Genomic DNA, 18,251 nt, shown 5'->3' on the forward strand with positions numbered 1-18,251 from the left:
AACACCATTTTTCACAAATGACTAGAAGAGAAGGAGCTGCACAGCACTGCAACTGCTAGGGCTAGGTGTAACAAATAAAAATGATTGCCTGCAAGTTCACACGTAATAGTGGATTCACGTAAGGGTGATGCAAGTTCATTGACAATTTCTATCCCATGTATGATGCATCTTAATTCATGCATCCTTCTTAGGGTCACACTTCTATTTTTCCTTGACTCTTGAACGGGTGTAACTTAGAAATACGGTTTTAGCCTCGCTTCCTGTTAATTTTTCATTTAGCGATAGGCATGTCTTCTGTCAGCCAAGGCAACAATAGTCTCAGACACATCAAGGAAGATGTTAATTTATTTACTTAAGAGTTAAAAATCTTATCTACTAGAATACATCTAAAATAACATAGGGATTTTAATACTACTTTTGGAATATTTTTACCCTATTGCTGAAATTAATTACACTGTTACTTTCATAATTGTAATTAATCATTGAAACAACTCCTGTAAATTCTTAGTTGCAAATAGTGTCTTTGCCTCTGCTTTCTGAAACAGTCCATTCCAAACTACAAGTTTAAGCCACTGTGGATTTCTTCCACCCAAGCATTGCTTACTCACACAACTGAAATTACTCTAGATAATAAACACTTCAGCATAATCTAGAATTTCATATCAAACATTAGATCATTGTGGTGCTTTATTTTATTCACAAAGTACAGTAGAGCAAAAGGTTTAAATATTGTTTCAGAATTCCTGTTTCCTGATATAAAAATGTCAGCAAAGCACATTTGATCCATTAACTACATTGCTGATGCAAGAGTAACAGGAATTTAACTACAGAGAACACTGCTAACTAATACACCATATTCAGCATTTTTTTAACTAAGCAAATGCTATGTTGATACAATATTTATAGGAATGTGAAATGCATACAAATTATTTCAAGTATTCAGAACACAAACCAAAACTCTACCTACTAGAAGACTTACACACAGAAAGCTGAGATCAAATTACTGATTATTTGTTCTGCTTAGAAATAAAATAACCAGCAGATATAACACTATTCTGCGTAGTTACAAAACATCTGTGATTCAGCAGTAGTAGAGACTGCAGATACAAGTAAGTAGTACAGAGGCAAGTTTACCTCACAGTCCTGCTTTACATGGAGAATTACCACCACCAAAACAGAACAAAAAAATTACTGCCTCGGGATTTGTATATGTTGTTATTTGAGGAATATTTCATTAATTGAGTATACGCTACCCCATGTGCAGGTTACATGCATGCAAACATGATAGCCATTTGATAGGTGTTATCCAGCTCTAAAGTTTGCTGTGATCCTACAGTAACTTCACTGCTTATTGCAAACAAAAACACATCAGCAAACCTGTAATAATTCCTGTTGGGCTTTCCTTGGAATGGATTCCTGCTGTTCTGCTCTGGTGTTTCACAGGAACTGACTTTCCTCTTGTTTTTGTAGAGATTGAAATTCAACACATTTTCAAGGTGATTATGAAACAATATGTAAAAGCGAAATCTTGCCCATTTTCACTTGCAACTGGGAGAGCAACTGCTAAGTAAATAGCTATGCGAATTAGCAAGTGAAATAAAGTCAGATAGCAAATTTATGTAATAATAATAATACTTAAAATATATATATTTTTATTTTCTCCTCCCACAACCTTTTCTATGGTTGATTTTTGCCACTACAATTCTATGAATCAGGCCAGTTAACCATACTGCAAAAACAGAGACAGATATGTATACTAGAAACCATATGTATCACACTGTATAAATTTTATCTTTAACCTTAATACATTACTTATCCTAAACCAGAATCAATCATGAAAACACTTTACTATACACATACATACATGAATAGATTTACTCATGAAAGCAGTGACATCAAGAAAAAAAATCCACAATCTCACATCTACAGGCACTTGCAGGATCAGGGCCCTAGAATTAATATGAAGTCCACATCTTTCAATTTGTACAATTCACAAAATGAAATCAGAATCATGATTATTACTTGGTAGAGTTTCACAAACCATCTGACTGACAAATAGTACAAATGCTTTAAAAAATATATTTAAAAATCTAAGGTTAAAAAAAAAAAAAAGAAAAAAAAAGCAGAGCACTCCACAATTCAAGAGCACTCCAAGCTCTTAAATGACAAACTTGGCCTCTGTGGTAATGTCAAGAAAATGAGGAGTTTCAGAGACACCGTAACAAGGAAACTGGAATATGAACACAAAAACGTGTACCTATAGCCAACTCTCACTTACTTGTAATTTGGTTTTACCTCTACTGTAGATTAATTGCAGACACAGCTTGAGCCTGGAAATACTTATCTCAGGTACAATGCAATCTAAACATAGCAATGCTGTGTCATGGCTCTGCATGCCAACTACTTTGGGGGATTACTCGAGAAATCTGAGCTGGTTTCTATAGAATCACGCAGTTCTGGAAAAGGGCAGCAGAGTTAATCCACCAGAAACAAGAGTGATGTAGCATGGTCCAAACACCCAGGGGGGTCTGCTGGAGCCAGCCCACACCCTGCAGCAACGCTGCTGGGCAGCAGCTGGATCTGAGTGACAGCAAGAAGTACCTGAGCCAAATTCCACTCCGCATCCTGTAGCGCCTCACTTACACAGAGTTTGGTGTTCTCTGTTACTGAGGTATCCTAGGTTTTTTTTGTTGTTTGTTTTTTAAGTGAATATAACTACATCATCATTTCACCTTATAGCTATTGTTCCTAAGCAGATATTGGTGGAGGAAAGAAGAGCAGCAGGAAGGAAAACAGCCTGAGTGTAGACAGGTTGTCCAGTTCTTCTGAGAGAGGTAACAGCTATTGCTATTAGATATCCCATTTGATAATTGGGCTTGTGCTGCAGATCTATGTTTTCCAGTCCTGTCAGTGGTCCCATGTGGAGATCTAGCCAGCTACCTTTTAACACAAGAAGTTGAATTTAAAACCTATTTTAATGAGCTTTGTATCTATAAAGTTCAACTTCAAAAGACAGAAATGCAATGTAGGCCATATAAATGCATTGTGAGTCTGATCTGATTTTTTTTTTTTGCATGAGACTTCTGCCTAGAAAATACAGTGACAGAAACACTAAAGAAACTTGCAGAAACTTGTTTTACAAATTTCAGTATAAAACCTATTAAAATTCTCAATATGTCTCATTTTACTTTTTATAAATTCAGAAACCTCCTCTCACAAGCGCTAATAATTAATAGGGTGCTTTGAACTTCACTGGAAAGAAAAAATGTTGGGAGGCTTGAGGTAAGTAACTTTCAAAAGCTTTGATTATTTGTCAGAGAAAAACTGTTTGAAACATGGCTAGGAAATGGTAAACCATTAAGAGGTGGCAACCGGAATACTCAACGCATTGCTGTTTCTCTTTCTTTTTCTTAAATTATATCTTCTGGCTGAATAAAGCCTTCATTAATATTTTTTAGGTCTCCTTATTTGGCAAATTATGCAATAGAAACATGATCAAAGCTATCAGCACCAAAAATACACTAGCAGCTCTTCAGCAAATTCTTCTAGTGGGGAGTTGGAATTGTTGCTACTAGATAATTGAAAAAGTTGGAAATAAGTTGAATATCAGTCTATCAGCAACATAGTACAATGATTACTATATTATTTTTCTGTAGTAACTATAATTAATTTTTGTGAGTTACTTCAATAAATACTCCAACTTAAGCACTAAAAGCTGAAGTAGTTAATGGTCTTAGAGTGCTTCAAATTTACTAATAAACCTCTCTAATATCCCCTTGACTTTGAACTGCTTAAGTTAAAACATGCCCATGCTGTCAGTAAGCTCTGGCAAATGAGTTTGTTGAACAAAACACATTCTCAATTTGTTTACAAATACATCCTGCAGCATTTCATAAACAACTGCAAATAGCTCTTTATGGTGTGGGAACATCTGCAAGTCTGGGCCCACTACCCTTACAATTTCCATGACTTGAAACCTTTTCCTGCTGATAGGAGGATACAGGAGACAGATCCCTTTCAGCACCAAGGTTCCACTTCTTTTCCCCAACACTGGAATTCAGCTATGCGTACAGGCTAGTAAAGTGCAAAGCTATGTAGTTGTGTAGATTAGGAAATAAGCTATGTTGTTTATATACACTTCACCATTCAGAAGGAATTTAAGAAAGAATTAAATTTAAGAAATTAAATTTGCCTAGGAGACCAGAAATGCCAGCGACATTTGGTGTTACTTTAAAGACTGAGATTACAAGTATTACTGTTAAAATAATTAAGAGATTTCTCCTATTTTAAATTTCCTCATGACAAAACTGGTGAATGAGAGAGTCTAGTTACCCATAAGGCCTATATTTAATAAAAATAAAAAAAAAAAAAGACCATGGAACTGGTTGTCTAATTCAGTTCAGCTCTTTATTTAGCAGCTGCTGCCACCTAAAAGAAAGCAGTATGTTCTTGATACTAGAATGCGTTTGTACCATATGTGATTAAGTATTTTTAAGAGAATAATTATTCTTTTAGAATGAATAATCAAAAGCTCTCTTTCAAAGCAGTCTAGCTCAGCATTATCACATTAAAATCAGTTAGAAAGCACTGCTGAACTTACACAACATCACTCAGGCTCTCCACACACAGATCGGTGAAACAATGATCTCAACCCTAAGCATTTTAGAAATTTTAATTACTACCAAAACTTTGAGGAATGTTTCAGCATTCAACAGTAGTTTAAAGCTGTCCTCACTGCAGCCAGGCCAGCCCAACTGCAAATACTTTTGAAAACCCTTACCAGTTCTAATATGAAACGTGAGTTAACACGGCTCTGTTGGGTAACTATCACAACACGTACCTGAACATGAAACACCTACTCATCCAGCTGAGAAATCTGTCCCAGTAACAAGGACCTTTGGTTTCAAGACACATTCATACCCCATCCAGGACCATGAATAAATATCTTCTTTTTATTTTCGCTATTAGTTCAGCAACAGGAACTTGATGAAACACCAGAAATACTAATACCCACAAAACGACTAGCAACTACGGGATAATACATTAAGCTTCCAATCCAGGCTAACGTACACCTACCCCAAGAGGGACAACTGTTACAAAGCCCAGGAATAACCCACACCCTCTGGCCAGCCAGACCCCAAGAGGCAAGTCTTCTGGTAACAACACAGACCGACAGAACAGTAACTTGAGGAAAACACAGTAGTTAGGCAAGATCCATGTAGTTTAGCTAGATCTGTGTCTGAAAAGTTAAATACTTTCATCTGATCTTCATTTTCTATTTATCAGAAAGATAAAACAATTATGCAGTTATTGTCACATCTTGATAGAGGGTGGTTCATGAGTCAAAAAAAAAATATCAAATACAGGTATCCTGTGCTCACTTTGATCTATTCCTAAACCTTCCTTAGATAAATTAACAAGGTCATCTTTGCTACAGAATTGGAAAAATGATGTTAAATTTTTGGAGGAAACTTAACTAAGCAGGCCATCTCACTATATGCTGCATTTCTGAAGGTGTGAGACATCAAGTTCAGCTGAGCGTAATATGAGGAAGGGACACCAAGAAGAACCTGAACTTAATCCCTTTCATTCTCCTGCAGACTTCATTAGTGAAGGTTAAATGGCTTTTAATTTAGATTCCAAGCTTGCAATGTGAAGAACCTACCTAGGGAAGCAAGCAAACAAACTTATGGCCTATTGCAGAAATATGATTTGAGCAGTTCCAAGGAAACAGGTAAGAATAAGAAGCCAAGTGCAATGGAGAAATGATTGATTAATCCAGAATAAAACACGATGTTTTGTAGTGCTCTAACCAAACATCAGAACACAGAGGAACTATTTTAATGGATTAGACCAGATGTCTGCCTAGTCCAGCATGCATCATACCACATAATGCGCTCTGCAGTAGACAGATGTGAAGTAATCTACCTTCCATATTAAATCTCAATCTCATTTGAAACACACAGATTGGCTTAAACCATAATCTAGAAAATAAAGCTAAGTATAACAGTACAGTAAGAGTTGAGAGCATTCTATCTTTGTAGAATTCTGTGTCCTAACACCCCTCCCTATTAATAAAAATAAAAATTTGTAGAAACTACTACAGAAGTAAAAATTTTCTACATGAAAAAGGAATAAAATCATTAGAAGATATTTTTATATAGAAACAGTACATATAATGACCAGTGTAAGAAAGGTAAACTGAAATGCAAAATTTTTACATGATAAAAAGATATGTTTTCCATAAAGCATAATTAATATACAGAAGCACTTGACATAGCATGTTTTCAAAGCTAAGAGTTTAGAAAGATTGAAAATACCTTATAAGCAAACAAGGAGAAGAATAGCACTTCCATACCAGTAATCTGTGCTGCTATAAAGCATGGGTAAATTACCTTTAATATCTCTTTAATGCAGTCTTCTCATTTGAAAATTAGAAATAACAGTATTTCAAAATGGAAAGATAAGACTTAGCTATTGTTTGTGTATTCTGGAATTGTGTTTCTCTGACAAATCCAGGAATAAAAACATGGTGTTTTTGCAAAACTGAAACAGCAAGTATAATATAGTCATACCAGCTAAATCAGCTTATGTGGTTTGAACAATGTTCAGCCCTCCTGTAATGGCTTTGCTCTCCCTGCATGAATGCAGAAAAAATTAGATGTGTGGAAAATGCAGGTTCTGGAGCTAGACTCCTGGATCTCCTCAAGAGTAGTCCATATCTGACATAGCATGAGGACATAGGAAGTACACAGGATGCACCATGAGCAAGAATATTCCCTAGCTACTACATTCTCTGCACTTCAAACAGTGTCAGAAACCGAAGTTTAAGGGGGAAAACCAGAAACTTTTTCCAGACCCTACCTTCTATGCCCTTTCTTAAAAATGGGAACCATAAATTTGTTTCACTCGCTTTCCCCAAGCCCCATGAATCTCTGAAAATTTTTGGTGTTATCTTTTTGACTCTTTATGTTTTAATTCTTCATCTGGTTTCTCCAAACAGGAGGGACCCACAGATTACAGCTGCAAAATGGCTAGACAGGCACTGCAAAATTTAAATGGATATGTATCAGGACACGCAATGAAACATGATTTCAGCGCAATCTCATGGAATTGATGCGTTTATGAGAAAGTGACTGACTACCTAGCTGAAATGGACAGATGTGAATAAGCTCATGTCAAGGTTAAAAATAAAAAGCAAATACTGTAAGGCTGCAAATTTAAAGATTAAAGCAGTGAGCACAATATAAATGTAACTTTATGTACTAATACAGAAACAGTGGGTAAGTTCCATCACATTTTATATAAAGTTACTGACAAAGACATAGGCATAGGTGGATGAAGTCCGTAGGAAAGTTGACGAAGTCGAATGGTGGCCATTGGAGATGCATTCCCTGTTCCGTGGTGCAGTCAGAGCCGATCAGCTGTGCTTAGCACAGTGTTGCACAGCAGATGAAACAGATCACCTGCCTTGTAGACAAGTTTAATGTATAATAAACTTCTTGGTGTGGTTTTGGGTGTTCAGAGACAGCAAGCTTGAAACAGACAGGGAGTTGAAGAACCTTAAGCCAATCTACTCAGACATAGCCTTCATGGTATTTTTTTTTTCCAGAGTTCAAGAGCATTTCATGTAGTTATCACTTTTTTTCACCTTGAATGGTCCTAAAATCCAAAGTCAGTTCTACAGATAATGCATCTTCATTAAACATGGAGCCACTTCTGAGGTAGAAAAGCACATGCACAGCAGCTAACAGCAGGCAAGGAAAATGAGCTTTTGGTTCAGGAAGCTAGATAATTTATGCATGGTGCTGTGGGATATTAAATATTCAGAAAAACTGTCATTATCTTTGTTTCATCCTCACAATGTTAATAACTTGAATTTTCATAAATTATTTGGGTGGTTTTGTTTTCTTGTGGGGTGGAAAAGACCTTCACAGTGTTTTGTTACAATAGGAAAGACCCCTGTACCTAGAGGATCCTTACCACTCAGGAAGAAACACAAAACTTCAGTTTCATGACAAACTTATCTCAACATACACACACAGTCAGAGCCATTGTTAATATGTCCTGAATAGGAAGAACAACACTTGGCACCTCCGCTAGAGAGACCCTGGCAGAATAGCACATGTGAGATGCAAGGCATGCAGCAGGCTGTCCCTCTGCAGCCTCCAGACTCCTTAGGGCTCCGGGGACAGGTCAAGCAGCACCTGTGGGTCAAGCCCCAAGCCATCAGCCTTGTGGTGCAGCTTTTATTCCAACCTCAAATCTATTTTTTTTCCATTCTGGACATAGTAGATTGAGGTTTCTCACGTGAGGGGAACCCCTGTCCACCGCTCTGCTCTGCTCTTCACCACCACCACCTTTGCCCCGTGCAGGCAGGCGGGTGCGTGGTGCAGGCTGCCCCACCAGCCTCTTGCAGGGCTGCCCCCCACGTTTCGTGTGGGCTGGCTGGGGGGTGCCAGCCTGGCTGGGGGGCTCTCCTTGGGACAGGGCTCCCCCCTTTGACAGGGCTTGAGAGCCTGGGGCTTCTCCCCCTTCCCCTGCCTGAAGGATCACCCCCCACTACCATTTACCCCCTGGAAGGTGCCCCTCACCTCAAGGCACGGGGCCTTGCCCCTCCTTCCCCGGCTCCCTGGGCAGGGGGCTCCCGCCCCGGACCCCTTCTCCCCCTCAGCCAGGAGGCGCTCCCCTCCCGCTCCCCGGAGAGCAGGGCTCCGAGCCAGGCAGCCCCTCTCCTCCCCTCTGCTGCCAGCAGCAGCCCTCACCCCCTGCAGAAAGGGATGGAAGGGGGGGGTCTCTTCCTCTCTTCCCCTCTCCCCCCGCCCAGGCGCCTGCGGCCGGCACTGACCCGTCTCTGCCGTCCTGCTCCTCTCCGCCATATTTGTTGTCATCCCCCCCGCTCCCCCCCACCCGGCGCGAGACGCTGCCCGCGCGTCGCCATGGCAACACACGTCACCGCCAGGGGAGTCCCGCGCCCCCCCCCTTCCCTCCTTCCCTCCCTCCCTCCCCATGCCTCCCGCAGGCCGCCATGTTGCGGCTCTGACAGGGCCCGGCCCCGCCCCGCCCCGGGGAAAGCCTGCCCGCCGCCCCCGGGGGGAGCTGGGCTCTGAGGGGGGCTCGTTACCGAGGTGCGCGGCCCCCCGCCGCCTCCACGGGGGAGCAATTACAGCCTGGGGGCCCCGGGGACAGCGGGGGGTTAGGGTTTGGGTCGCCCCATAGGGGCAGAGCCCGCCCGCTCCTGGTTTCAGGGTGATGAGCTCAGGTGGAGCGCGGGCAGTACCTGAAGGCAGCCTTCATAGCTGTGTGGCCACCCCACCCCGCCCCAAAATTCAGCGCATGAGTCTGATCATGTGGAAGTTATGGCGATTTTTTTTTTATGTTTTTCTCATTTTTTTTTAAGGCAGCCCAGTGGGGAGCTTCATTATGTGTGTGTGTGTTACCCGTCTGTTTCCATCCCCCAGACCTAGCAGGTGAATCTGACCATATGGCAAATACAGTGAAGCTTCCAGGGGACGGGAAGGTTTCTGCCTGTGTGTGTGTGTGTGTGTGTTCGCAGGCCCACTGGGTGACACTCACCATGTGGCGAATACAGCGATGAAGTCTTTGGTGCAAAGGGGCTAATTACGTGTGTGTTTCCCAAAAGACCCAGCGTGCTGGGTTTGATGATGCATGTCTCACTAATGCAAGGCTGAGATGAAAGCTCCATCGTATGTCCTCAGCGCATACAAACTCCAAGCTCTCAGAAGCAAGGCTAGCCATCGGGCGAGCATGGTGTTAAAAATGCAATCATCAAGTCCTAGAATCATGTATATTTGCATACATGGACAGACATGGGGGGAGATCATAGAATCATAGAATGGCTTGTGTTGGAAGGTACCTGAAAGACCATCTACTTCCAGTCCCGCTGCCATGGGCCAGGACACCTTCCACTCTAGACCAGGTTGCGCAAAGCCCTATCCAGCCTGGCCTTGAACACCTCCAGGGATGGGGCCTCCACAGCTTGCCTGGGCAACCTGTTCCAGTGCCTCACCACCCTCATAGTAAAGGATTTCTTCCGAATATCTAATCTAAATCTACCATTTTTTAGTTTGGAGCCATTCCTCTTTGCCTGTCACTAAACCCCCTGACAAATCCCTCCTCAGCTTTCCTGTAGGCCCCCTTTAGGTACTAGTAGGCTGCTATAAGGTCTGCCTGGAGCCTTCTCTTTTCCAGGCTGAACAGCCACAACTCCCTCAGCCTGTCTTCTTAGGAGGGGTGCTCCAGCCCTTCGATCATCCTCATGTCCTCCTCTGGATTTGCTCTAATACATCCACGTCCTTCTTGTGCCAGGGGCCCCAGAGCTGAATGCAAGGCTCCAGGTGGGGTCTCATGAGACCAGAGTAGAGGGGGAGAATCCCTTCCCTCAACCTGCTGGCCATGCTGCTTTTCATGCAGCCCAGGATATAGGCTGGCTTTCTGGGCTGCAAGCACACATTGCTAGCTCATGTCAAGTTTCTCATCATCACCCCCAAGTCCTTCTCAGGGCTGTTCTCAATCCATTCTCCCACTAGCCTGTATTTGTACTTGGGATTGCCCAGGCCTAGATCTTGCTTTTGGCCTGTTGAACTCCATGAGGTTCACACAGGCCCAGCCCTCAGGCCTGTCCAGGTCCATCTGGATGGCATCCCTTACCTCCAGCATGTTGACTGCACCACACAGCTTGGTGTCATCAGAAAACTTGCTGAGGGTGCACCCGATCCCACTGGACTGGGACAGGACTGTGCTTATGGCTATGGAAACATTTATGTGTCTGTTTATTTACATCTAGTAAATTAACATAACCACTTCACAGAGACCAATGACCAGTTAGTGAAACACTCCAAGCCTAAAAATCAAGGGAAGTGAAATTGTATATTTCTCCATATAACGTGTTGTTATTTAAACATCACTTCACCTCCCTATCTTTCTGTTGGGCATGTGCTTTTTCTGCTCCAGTGTAACTCCTCTTAACAAGGTACTGACTTGGGTAATGCCTGCAGGTTCTACACACCTATATTTTTCTGTAGAGTCTGTTACCTCCTCATCATTTCTGTTTCTCCCTGCCCTTTGCAGCATCCCAGCCTTCTTTCAGTTCATACTTCTCTGGTTGTTTCTACAGCATTTGTTTTTTAGGTTCTCTTCTGCTGTTTCCTTTCTTTTTCAGTGGTGCTTAGGTCTCTTCATCTAGTTCTTTTCACTCGGTATATTTCTGTATGATGGCCACAGTCACAAGTTTTCAAATATAGCCATGTTCCTATGCCAATGACGTGAAACACCTATCTGAAGTATTGCACTAAGGACACTTTGTGATGGTGTCAGAAGATCTTTTGGAGAAAGCATATTGTTCTTTGCTTTGTGTCAGCATTTAAAAGTCATCAAGGGCCACCGAGATTCAAGCTCTGGAAAATAATTTTTATACTTTTATCTCTTCAGCCTTCATAAGCTGTGGGTGGACACTAGGATATTGCAAAGCCTGATTTGTCTCACTGCTGACAGAGAACTACAGTGAGCCCCCCCATCCTCTCCCTCATACCGTTTCCCCAGGCTAGCTAATCACCCAGGCCTTGTTTGTTGCTTGGCAAATGATCCTGGGAGACCTCTCTTCAGAATATGCTGCATGTACTCTCTTCTGTTCATTCACACCTCATGGCTGATTGTTCTGCATATCCGTTGAGAAACATCAGCACCAATTCAAGCTTAACATAGACAAAAACATCTTTATGTTATCTTCTGGACCTCTCCGTGTATGCGCATTATAGTACCTCCTGCACATCTGTCACAGAAACTATAGACCTAACCTGATTGCTTCTCTTCCTCTTTATTTGCCTAGCTGCTATCAAGTCTGGCTTTCTCTTTGTCTGTGAGAAGATACAGACCATATCTATCTCGGTAGTTAGGATGCTTTTTTGTTTATGGTCATCCTTTACCCTGTCTGTTACAACCCCTTTTATTTAGGTTCCCTGGTAGCCATGTCCCAGACCTTAAAATATTTTTTCATAATACTCAGCTGTTCGTTGTTTTTATCTAAACTTTCCTTTTTTTTTTTTTTTTTTCCCAGGTCTTACACAGTTTTGTCTGCTACTCTAGTCTGGTTTCTTATCATGTCCCCAAGTCCCCTATCCCCTTTGTTCTACTTGCTATTCCAGCTTTAGTGTCCCCTCATCCATATTTCATTCCTATCTATTAATACTCATAGAGCATTTTTCATCTGCAAATTTCTAAGAATTAAGTGCCTGTGGAGAAACCTTCCATATCAGTTCTTCACATGACCTCTTTATTCACATTTTTCTGAGAGACTTCCTTCTGTGGTGACCACAAATATTAATCCAAAGGCCTTTTGCATCCAACTGCCATTCTATCAGATACCTGCAAGAATGTGTATTGAATTCAAAGACATCTGGGGGAAAGCATTTTTTTTCAGTCAAATTAGCTCTTCTGAGTTAACACACTTGAAAAACCCAGAAATGCCACAGTCAGGTTTTTTTTAGTCTGAGTTTAATGCTATGTTATAGTCACCTCACCAAGCTGAAATGGTGTTAAATATAGATGATATGCAGTCTTTCCAAAAACAGTAAGCTAATTTGACTAGAGAAAAGAACTAGAAAGTTCATATAGAAAGTTCATCTGAAAAGAGAAGTATACCTCAATGGTGTAACTTCAAGAATAAGGACTGAAGAATGAGGGAAAGAGTAATCAGGAGAAACACTTGCTCCTTTTCATTTGCACATTTTTAGAGCATCTGAAAAGACGTTAGGGTGCTCTTTATTACAAAGATGTCTTTGGTCACTGCCCTTCCAGAGCTAATAATCTAATTTTGAATATCACAAAACAACAGAACACCATTACAAAACACTGCTGCACTGGTTACCTTCACATTCATTGTTTCAGCCATATTCCTTATTTCAATGTATCCTTCCTCCTTCAACATCTCAGCAAGCAAAAGCTGCTTCACTTTTATGGCTCTTCACAGCTTATTCCCACCCTATCATCTTTTAATATCCTATAGAGAAATCAACGTCTTCCCCCCACACATTTCATTCAGTAATAACTCTCTACTTGTTACATTTTCAAACCAGCACCTTCATGCTTTCCCTCACTGCTGCTTCTCACTCCCACTCACCTAATTTTCCTCCTTCAAATCCCTCCCTAAAAATCTCCTATGCTGTGATGTCTACTGAAGGAATGATAATGAATAGTCAGCTGTGTGCCAAGATTACTGTCTGTCATGGTGACTAGTGTTGTCTTATTCTGATCTCTGTCTGTCTCTTGCATCCACGTCTTGTGCTGGACTGAAAGTGACTTGAGTCAGGCCCCCTGTTTTTGCCGTGTTAGGTATGGGTTCTGGAGTGGACTCTTAAAAACCATTATATAAACAAATAAAAATAAATTGAGATAATGGAAATACAAATGGAAATGCTGGCCAAACCCGGGAAGATTAAGCAATTATTCAGTTATGATTCATCAGCTTAGACAAATTTACATAAAAATTAATGTGACTGACAACTCCATTACAAATATTGAGAAAGAAATTATTTTTCTAAATATGGATTTGTGCTATCTTTATTTATTTATAATCTACAGGGACTTGTGAAGCATATTTTACTTTTTTATTCTTGCTTGTATTTAAAATATTAGGTATTCCATTGTTTTGTTTATCTTTTGTTGCAGCCCATAAGAATATAAGAAAACATAATACCACGAGAGCAAAGACTGACAGGAAAAAAAAAAAAATCTGATCACTTTTTTCTTTTTTTTTAACATGAGGATAATTCAAATATGTTGACAATAGATTGATTTGCATTATGTATTCAATACTTTCGATTCAACTAGAGGTGGCTGCTGTCAATATATATCTGTTGAAACCTCAAAGATCTTCCAGGAAAATCAATAAAAATCCAATTTTACAATCCTGATAATTTCAGAGTGTTTAAAAACTTTGCAAATAAAAAAGAAGGAAAGTAAGAAAACTTTTTATACATAACAAAAAGCCCACTAAGTTGCATTATGGATTTTTCATGAATTGTTTTTAAGTAACTGCTAAGGCTGAATTAGAATAGAAAATTAAAGTATTAATGCAGAAGTTTTGCATGCTTTTCACACGCACCAGATACAGTACAGTGTATGATAAGGTAATGTTCTTCAAAGTAGGGATTTAAAAATCCAGGTGTAATTATGTCATATAATATTTTACACTATTTTCCTAGTGTAGAATAAAGCAGTGCATGTATTTGTGTACATATAGTACTTCAGCTTTGACTTCTGTCAGATAAAAGGCCTCAACAATGTTTCTGCTAGAAATAGGCCATCAACATTGGCTGTGGAGGCACAGTAGAGTAGGTGCAGTCCAAATCAAAGAAAAGGAAAAAAAAAAAAAAAAAGTCTGTTCAAGTTTTTAGCCAGGATGTTATGGTCTGCAGGATTCAGACAGAAATTATAATCTGATAATATGATTTTTAAAAATAAAATAAAAAAGAGGGAGAGACAAAATGAAAAATCAAAACCTAGATTCCTAGATTGAGGCAACAAAATTGAAGTGAATTTTAAAACATGTATGTGTACATGGTAGAGAAGTGCTGTAATCTTATTATTTGTAAACTCAATCCACTCTTTCTGTTCCCCTAGCATTTACTACTGCAAATTTTATGTAATGTATAAAAACAGATTGTAATTTCTTCTATCAGGACAGTATCTTTAATGTATTAATGTATTAAAATAATATCACCTCTTGTATTTTTCTGGAGTATTTCTAAGCATAGGAAAAATTAAAATGCAGCTCATTTGGATAGGTCAGAGTGTGTCTCCCCTCATTCAATGCGTGACTTCAGAAATAATCAAAAAGTTACCCTGAGATAACTGATGTGAAACATGAGACATCGTGATCACAAAACTTGGATCAATTTATGCCCATGCTGGCAAAGCACCATCTCATTTCACTCCTGAAAATATTTTTTAATTTTACATTTTGTGGCTACTTTGAACTATTTGTTCCTAATGATTGTCCTCAAGGATGTGCATCAGCATTGTGTAATTACATGGGGAAACAGTCCGCCTGAAGGAACCCACTCTGTAAATTACAACCCTACTGTGTACAGACAGTGAGCAACTCGTGACTCTGGGATTCTTTTCCACTCTTCCACAAGCGCTTTTGAGCTTGTAAAAGCAGGGTACCACCAACACGTAGCACTTTCTCAAATATAGCTTTTTACTGTCCCTCTAAGTGGTGCGGAGCTATGTTGAGGGGTTGGCGTGAATGTATGCCCTGCATTTGATGAGAAAAGGAAAGACGTCCAAGGGAAAGGTCGGTGTCAGACACTTGGGTGCAGAACAGAAAAAGAAATGTTACCCAAGGACAGGAGCAAACCCTTATTATTGCAAGATCGATATTTTAGAATTATTTTCAGGAAATAAAGAACCTTCATTTTTAAGTTCCTGTTGGAAAGGTATATACATATACAGAAGAAAAGTGAACTTTATTTGGGAAAGATGAAAGGTTAAATCAGTTCTCTTGGCATTTGAACATCTGCATAATTTTCAAACCTTAAGTGTAATGTATACTCTGGTACTTTGTCAATGTTTCTGAAGGTTTGACATGATTCTGATACAGTCCTTGGAGGAATTTACTTAAGAACACAATAACCTTATGTTAGCTTAAGCATGGCAACAGACACAATAAAATCCCAGTACAAAACGGCCTTTTTCAGTTTTCACATTTGTGATATACACCAGATCATGGTAAACATCTGGCACACCCCAATGTGCACTTGTCTTCCCTAGGATATTTTTGACATGCTAAGTGACTAGGAACTATCATTTTCTCCTATCATATAGGCCTATGAGTACTCACATAGTAGTGAAGTAGATCTACGCTAATGCAAGCCACATGGACAAGCAATGGTCTTTTTTTATTATTATTTTATTTTAAATGAATCCAAGGAATGAACTCAAAGGCTGCAGGTAGATTGCCTGTGGTAGTTAAGTTCACGTGTGGGCTTGAGATCAGTGCACTAAGAGGTTCAAGGCGGTCAGCTATCAAGCTCCTAGTTCACCTTGTGCTTTGTTTTTGTGCTGTACTTGTGTGGGAACATTTTTGGTTTGCCAGTTATTCCATAAATCATGTAGATAAATAAATTATGATTTATTCCATAAATCATAAATCATGTGCCACCTAAAGAAGTCCTTTTAGTGCAAAATATTAGCAATGTTAGCCTTAATAACAGTGCAATAAAGAAAACTCAAGTCCATAGCTGCACTCTAAACAGCTTAGAAACAGGGTAACAGCAAGTCAGAGCCATTCCCACTGGAATCCAGGGTACAGAGTAAAGCAAAATATGGGGCCTATCAAATCTAACCACCTTCCCTCAAGAGTATAGGTTCTTTGGTTAATATAGTCCTAAATACTAATACTAAATACTAAATCCTTCTGCTATGGCAGAAGAATGTGAACTCAAGAGAAAAAGGTCATTATGCCTCTAAGGACAATGTGGTAAGTGATGATGGTTAGCAAGATAATCAGGGATTAGTGCCCCCATGCAGACTCCAGCCTGACCATCTCGAGACAGGTAAAAGTCCAGCTTCAAGACCATGTCTGTAATAACATTTTAAAATCAGTATTTTATGTGTTTCAGGATATAAATCATACAGCATCTTTTCTTTAAGTTCTTGGTATTTTCTCCAGGTAATATCAAATTCTAGGTAGAGTTTGGTATAGTCTGGGAAAAAAAAAAGACTTTTTAAAGTTTGCATCTGTGATATCTTCACCAGTTCACCAAGAGGGTGGTCAGGCACTGGAACAGGCTCCCCAGGGCAGTGGTCATGGCACTGATCCTGCTGCAGTACAAGAAGTGTTAAGACAATGCTCTCAGACAGATGGTTTGGTTTTGGGGTGGTCCTGTGTGGATCCAGGAGCTGGGTCCCTTACCACTTGGGATATTCTGTGATTCTATAGCCCTCCCTCCCTGCAAGATTTAGTGGCCCTATAGAAGAAAAAGATCCTCAAAATAAGATCTTAAGAAAATGACCAGGTATGTATGCATTTGATCAGAAGCTGCTATTATTTCATGTAATTACTACCTAATGCGTCTAAAAATAAAGGATAATTTCAAAATGAAGACATTAGTAATGACATTAGAGTGACTAAGTTTAGATGGAGGAAGCACACAGTAAAAAAAAATAAAAATAAATAAATTAGTTTATTTCCTAAATTAAGATATTTGGTGAAGTGCAGATGGGCTACTGTATTTCTTAATCTTCTGACCCATAAGGATTGGCATTGAGACAGTGTTCTCATTAATACATCTCTCTCTTCTACTTTTTTTTACACAGCATTGAAATAATATGTTTGGGAACTCACTGATTCACCTAGGACAGAGGCTTCTACACCTTTACATATTTTGAGGACACACAACAGTGGCAACTTAGCTCTTAAGAAACAGCACCTGGAATATAAAAGCTCTTAAAATCCTACCTGAAAATCTGACCTAAAAGTCAGAAAGTAAGATTCCATTATACAGGACAGATGAAGTCCAAGTATACTGAAAGTCTGACTAAAGAATGGAGACAGCACTGGTTGGGACAGCTGATGCTGATCGTTCCAGAAACTGTACCAAAATTAAAATAGGTGGCAGAGTTGCTCATAAACCAGATGCAGTATCTGCAATGTGACATTCTCTATAGAGGAGGGTTTTCAAGTCAATTCCATCTTTCTTTAAATTCTGTACTGAAAACTGCAGGACTGAACAGCAGGTAACCACACCAGCCACCCCGTTATGCCATCCTGACAGGGGTCATACCTGACTTTGTGTCATTTGAGAAGCCCACTTTGCAGAGCAAAGAACTGATTTGGTTTCCCAAGTCTCAAGCTCACCCCACAAACATCAAGACCTTCCTGATGTGCAGTCCTGATGTTTATGGGGTAAACTTGAGATTTACAGTAAGCAAAAACTTTTAAAGGAGCAGCTGCAACCAGTCAGCAAACCAGAAAGTGATAGAAATGTTGGTAAAATGTCCCAGTATAGCATTGTGCTCTTACAGAGATTTACACAATAGGCAGGATTTAAAGCAAACACAAGAATAGATGCTATTTAATTAGGACCTTCACAGAAAAACATCTGGTATAATTGGTTAAGGGGAAGTCTATACTCAGGCAACATTTATTAGGATATAAACAATGTCCAATTGTAAAAGCTAATTAAACAGCAAGCTAAGGTAACAGAGTTTTGCCTGCATGACTGGGA

The 18,251-nt window shown here is 39.9% G+C and overlaps 1 protein-coding gene across 2 annotated transcripts in view; it reads right to left on the minus strand.

Annotated features, from left to right (window-relative positions):
• Window positions 1-8,890, minus strand: part of BEND5 (BEN domain containing 5) — a 931,317-nt gene extending 922,427 nt beyond the window's left edge. The window contains exons 1-4 of one of the 2 annotated variants that reach the window (XM_084527420.1): window positions 8,849-8,887; window positions 5,077-8,207; window positions 4,841-4,961; window positions 1,378-1,457 (exon numbers count right to left, since the gene is read on the minus strand). In XM_084527420.1, coding sequence (XP_084383546.1) covers window positions 1,378-1,457; window positions 4,841-4,914 — 154 coding nt within the window. In that variant the 5' untranslated portion in view covers window positions 4,915-4,961; window positions 5,077-8,207; window positions 8,849-8,887. Of the gene's footprint in view, window positions 1-1,377; window positions 1,458-4,840; window positions 4,962-5,076; window positions 8,208-8,848 lie in introns of both variants that reach the window. The other variant, XM_084527421.1, reaches the window with a different exon arrangement.
• Window positions 8,891-18,251: the final 9,361 nt, after the last annotated feature.

The sequence above is a fragment of the Aythya ferina genome, assembly GCF_964211825.1.
Source record: "Aythya ferina genome assembly, chromosome: 8".
Taxonomy (NCBI): domain Eukaryota; kingdom Metazoa; phylum Chordata; class Aves; order Anseriformes; family Anatidae; genus Aythya; species Aythya ferina.